Source organism: Meleagris gallopavo, unplaced genomic scaffold (assembly GCF_000146605.3).
Source record: "Meleagris gallopavo isolate NT-WF06-2002-E0010 breed Aviagen turkey brand Nicholas breeding stock unplaced genomic scaffold, Turkey_5.1 ChrUn_random_7180001843796, whole genome shotgun sequence".
In the NCBI taxonomy this organism is placed as follows: Eukaryota; Metazoa; Chordata; class Aves; order Galliformes; family Phasianidae; genus Meleagris; species Meleagris gallopavo.
The window spans coordinates 1-1,496 of NW_011112392.1; the positions used below are offsets into that span (position 1 = coordinate 1).

At 48.9% G+C, this 1,496-nt stretch overlaps 1 protein-coding gene across 1 annotated transcript; it reads right to left on the bottom strand.

Moving 5' to 3' along the window:
- Positions 1–7: 7 nt before the first annotated feature.
- Positions 8–1,406, bottom strand: LOC104909207 (tripartite motif-containing protein 10-like). The gene is made up of 4 exons (XM_010726599.3): positions 890–1,406; positions 720–742; positions 460–575; positions 8–301 (listed from the first exon to the last, which is right to left on the bottom strand). Exons 1-4 carry the CDS (start codon positions 1,235–1,237, stop codon positions 240–242), a joined length of 549 nt encoding a protein of 182 aa, XP_010724901.1. The 5' UTR covers positions 1,238–1,406; the 3' UTR covers positions 8–239.
- Between the last annotated feature and the right edge of the window lie 90 nt (positions 1,407–1,496).

Below are 1,496 nucleotides of genomic sequence, written 5' to 3' on the forward strand. Positions count from 1 at the left end.
GCTCTACTCTCTTTGGGATGCTCTTCCTTCCTTGGGACCCTTTTCCCTCTTTGGAACCTTCTTCCCTCTTTGGGACCATCTTTGGGACCCTCTTCCCTCTTTGGGCAAAGGATTCCCTGACTCCTTGAGATGTTTTCCCCCTCTTTTTCATTGCTTTGTTCAGACAGAAGTATCTTCCCCAGATTTTCCCCCAAATCACAGCCCATCCCATGCTGCTCTCATCCTTCCTTTGGGTTCTCTCAATCCCTCCTGCTCCAGAAGATGGACTTACTCTTTTCAGGCAGTTCAAACATCAGGATTTCTACAAGAAATGGGAGAAGAAAAGAAATATCTGATATAACATCATAATCTCAGTGTGGATTATGTTGCCCAGAAATCCTTTTCTCTTCAAAAAGTCCATTATGGTTCTGATTCCAGCAAACACAGCTGATGCTCCCCACTCCAGCCCATGCTCAATACCTTTGAAGTTCTTCAGAATCTCCTCTAATGCATTATTTTTCTCCCTGAAGTGATTGAGATTCCTTTCCAGGTCTGGAAGAAGCAACGTGGGCTGCTGGAAGATCTCCTTTCCCAACCTGGAGGAAGAGGGAAGAAGGAAGTTGCCCAAAGCCCAACCACCATCCCAGCCTGGAGCCATTTCCACTTCATGGCATCTCTTTCTCCCCTTCATCCCATTTGCTTCCATTTAACGAGGCGGGCTCAGGAAGCTCCCCCCATACCTGCTCAAGGTGCTCCTGATGTCCTGGAAAGGAGAAAGGGGAAAAGAAAACCCAATGAATGGATTTTGGTAGCGAAATCCCTACTGAAAACCCAACAGCTTTCTGCTGGCCACCACCCATGGTCATAAAACACGGTGATGCCAACCGAGTGGCATTCTCTACCTCCTCACCTGCAGAAAGTTGCTTGCTGGTTGCTGGCACTTCTCCTCCATCTCCTGGATGATGGCATCCAAGTGGGAGATCTCCTTGGTCAGGATGGTGACGTTCTCTTCCTGCGTTTTCTCCACGTCCCTCTCCGTGTTTTCCAGCTGGGCCAGCAGGTGATGTTCCTGCTCCTCCAGGAAGAGGCGCAGCCCTTCAAATACACCCAAAACCTTCTGCCGTTCGGTGCTGGTTTTCTCCTGCAAGGAGAAGGGGTCACAGGAGGAGCCAGCAAATCCTGCACCCCCAGGAAGAAGCAGTGCCTGATTATCCCAAAGTATTCCACAGCAGGGATGTCCTGATGGATTGCAATGCATCCTCGAGCCAACGATGCTTCATTGGTGTGAGATTTTGCTTTGCATCCCCCAACTGAGTCCATTCCCAATGAGGTTTTGCTTTCCATCCCTTGACTGAATCCCTCCCAGGGCTCCAAACTCCACCTGCTATTTTTTCTCCCTATAATCCTTAAAAAGACCCCAATCAACCAAAACTAAAAACCCACACCAGGCTTCAACTGATTCGGTGCGTGGAAAGACCCCAATCCCAATGCAAAACCTCATTGGGAATGGACTCAAT

Bases quoted from the DNA above. Each gene is read 5' to 3' on its own strand.
- LOC104909207 (XM_010726599.3), bottom strand. From the start codon at position 1,237: ATGCATTGCAATCCATCAGGACATCCCTGCTGTGGAATACTTTGGGAT. The intron at 743-889 runs GTGAGGAGGTAG...TCTCCTTTCCAG, and splicing joins CAGCAAGCAACTTTCTGCAG to GACATCAGGAGCACCTTGAG. The intron at 576-719 runs GTATGGGGGGAG...CTCTTCCTCCAG, and splicing joins ATCAGGAGCACCTTGAGCAG to GTTGGGAAAGGAGATCTTCC.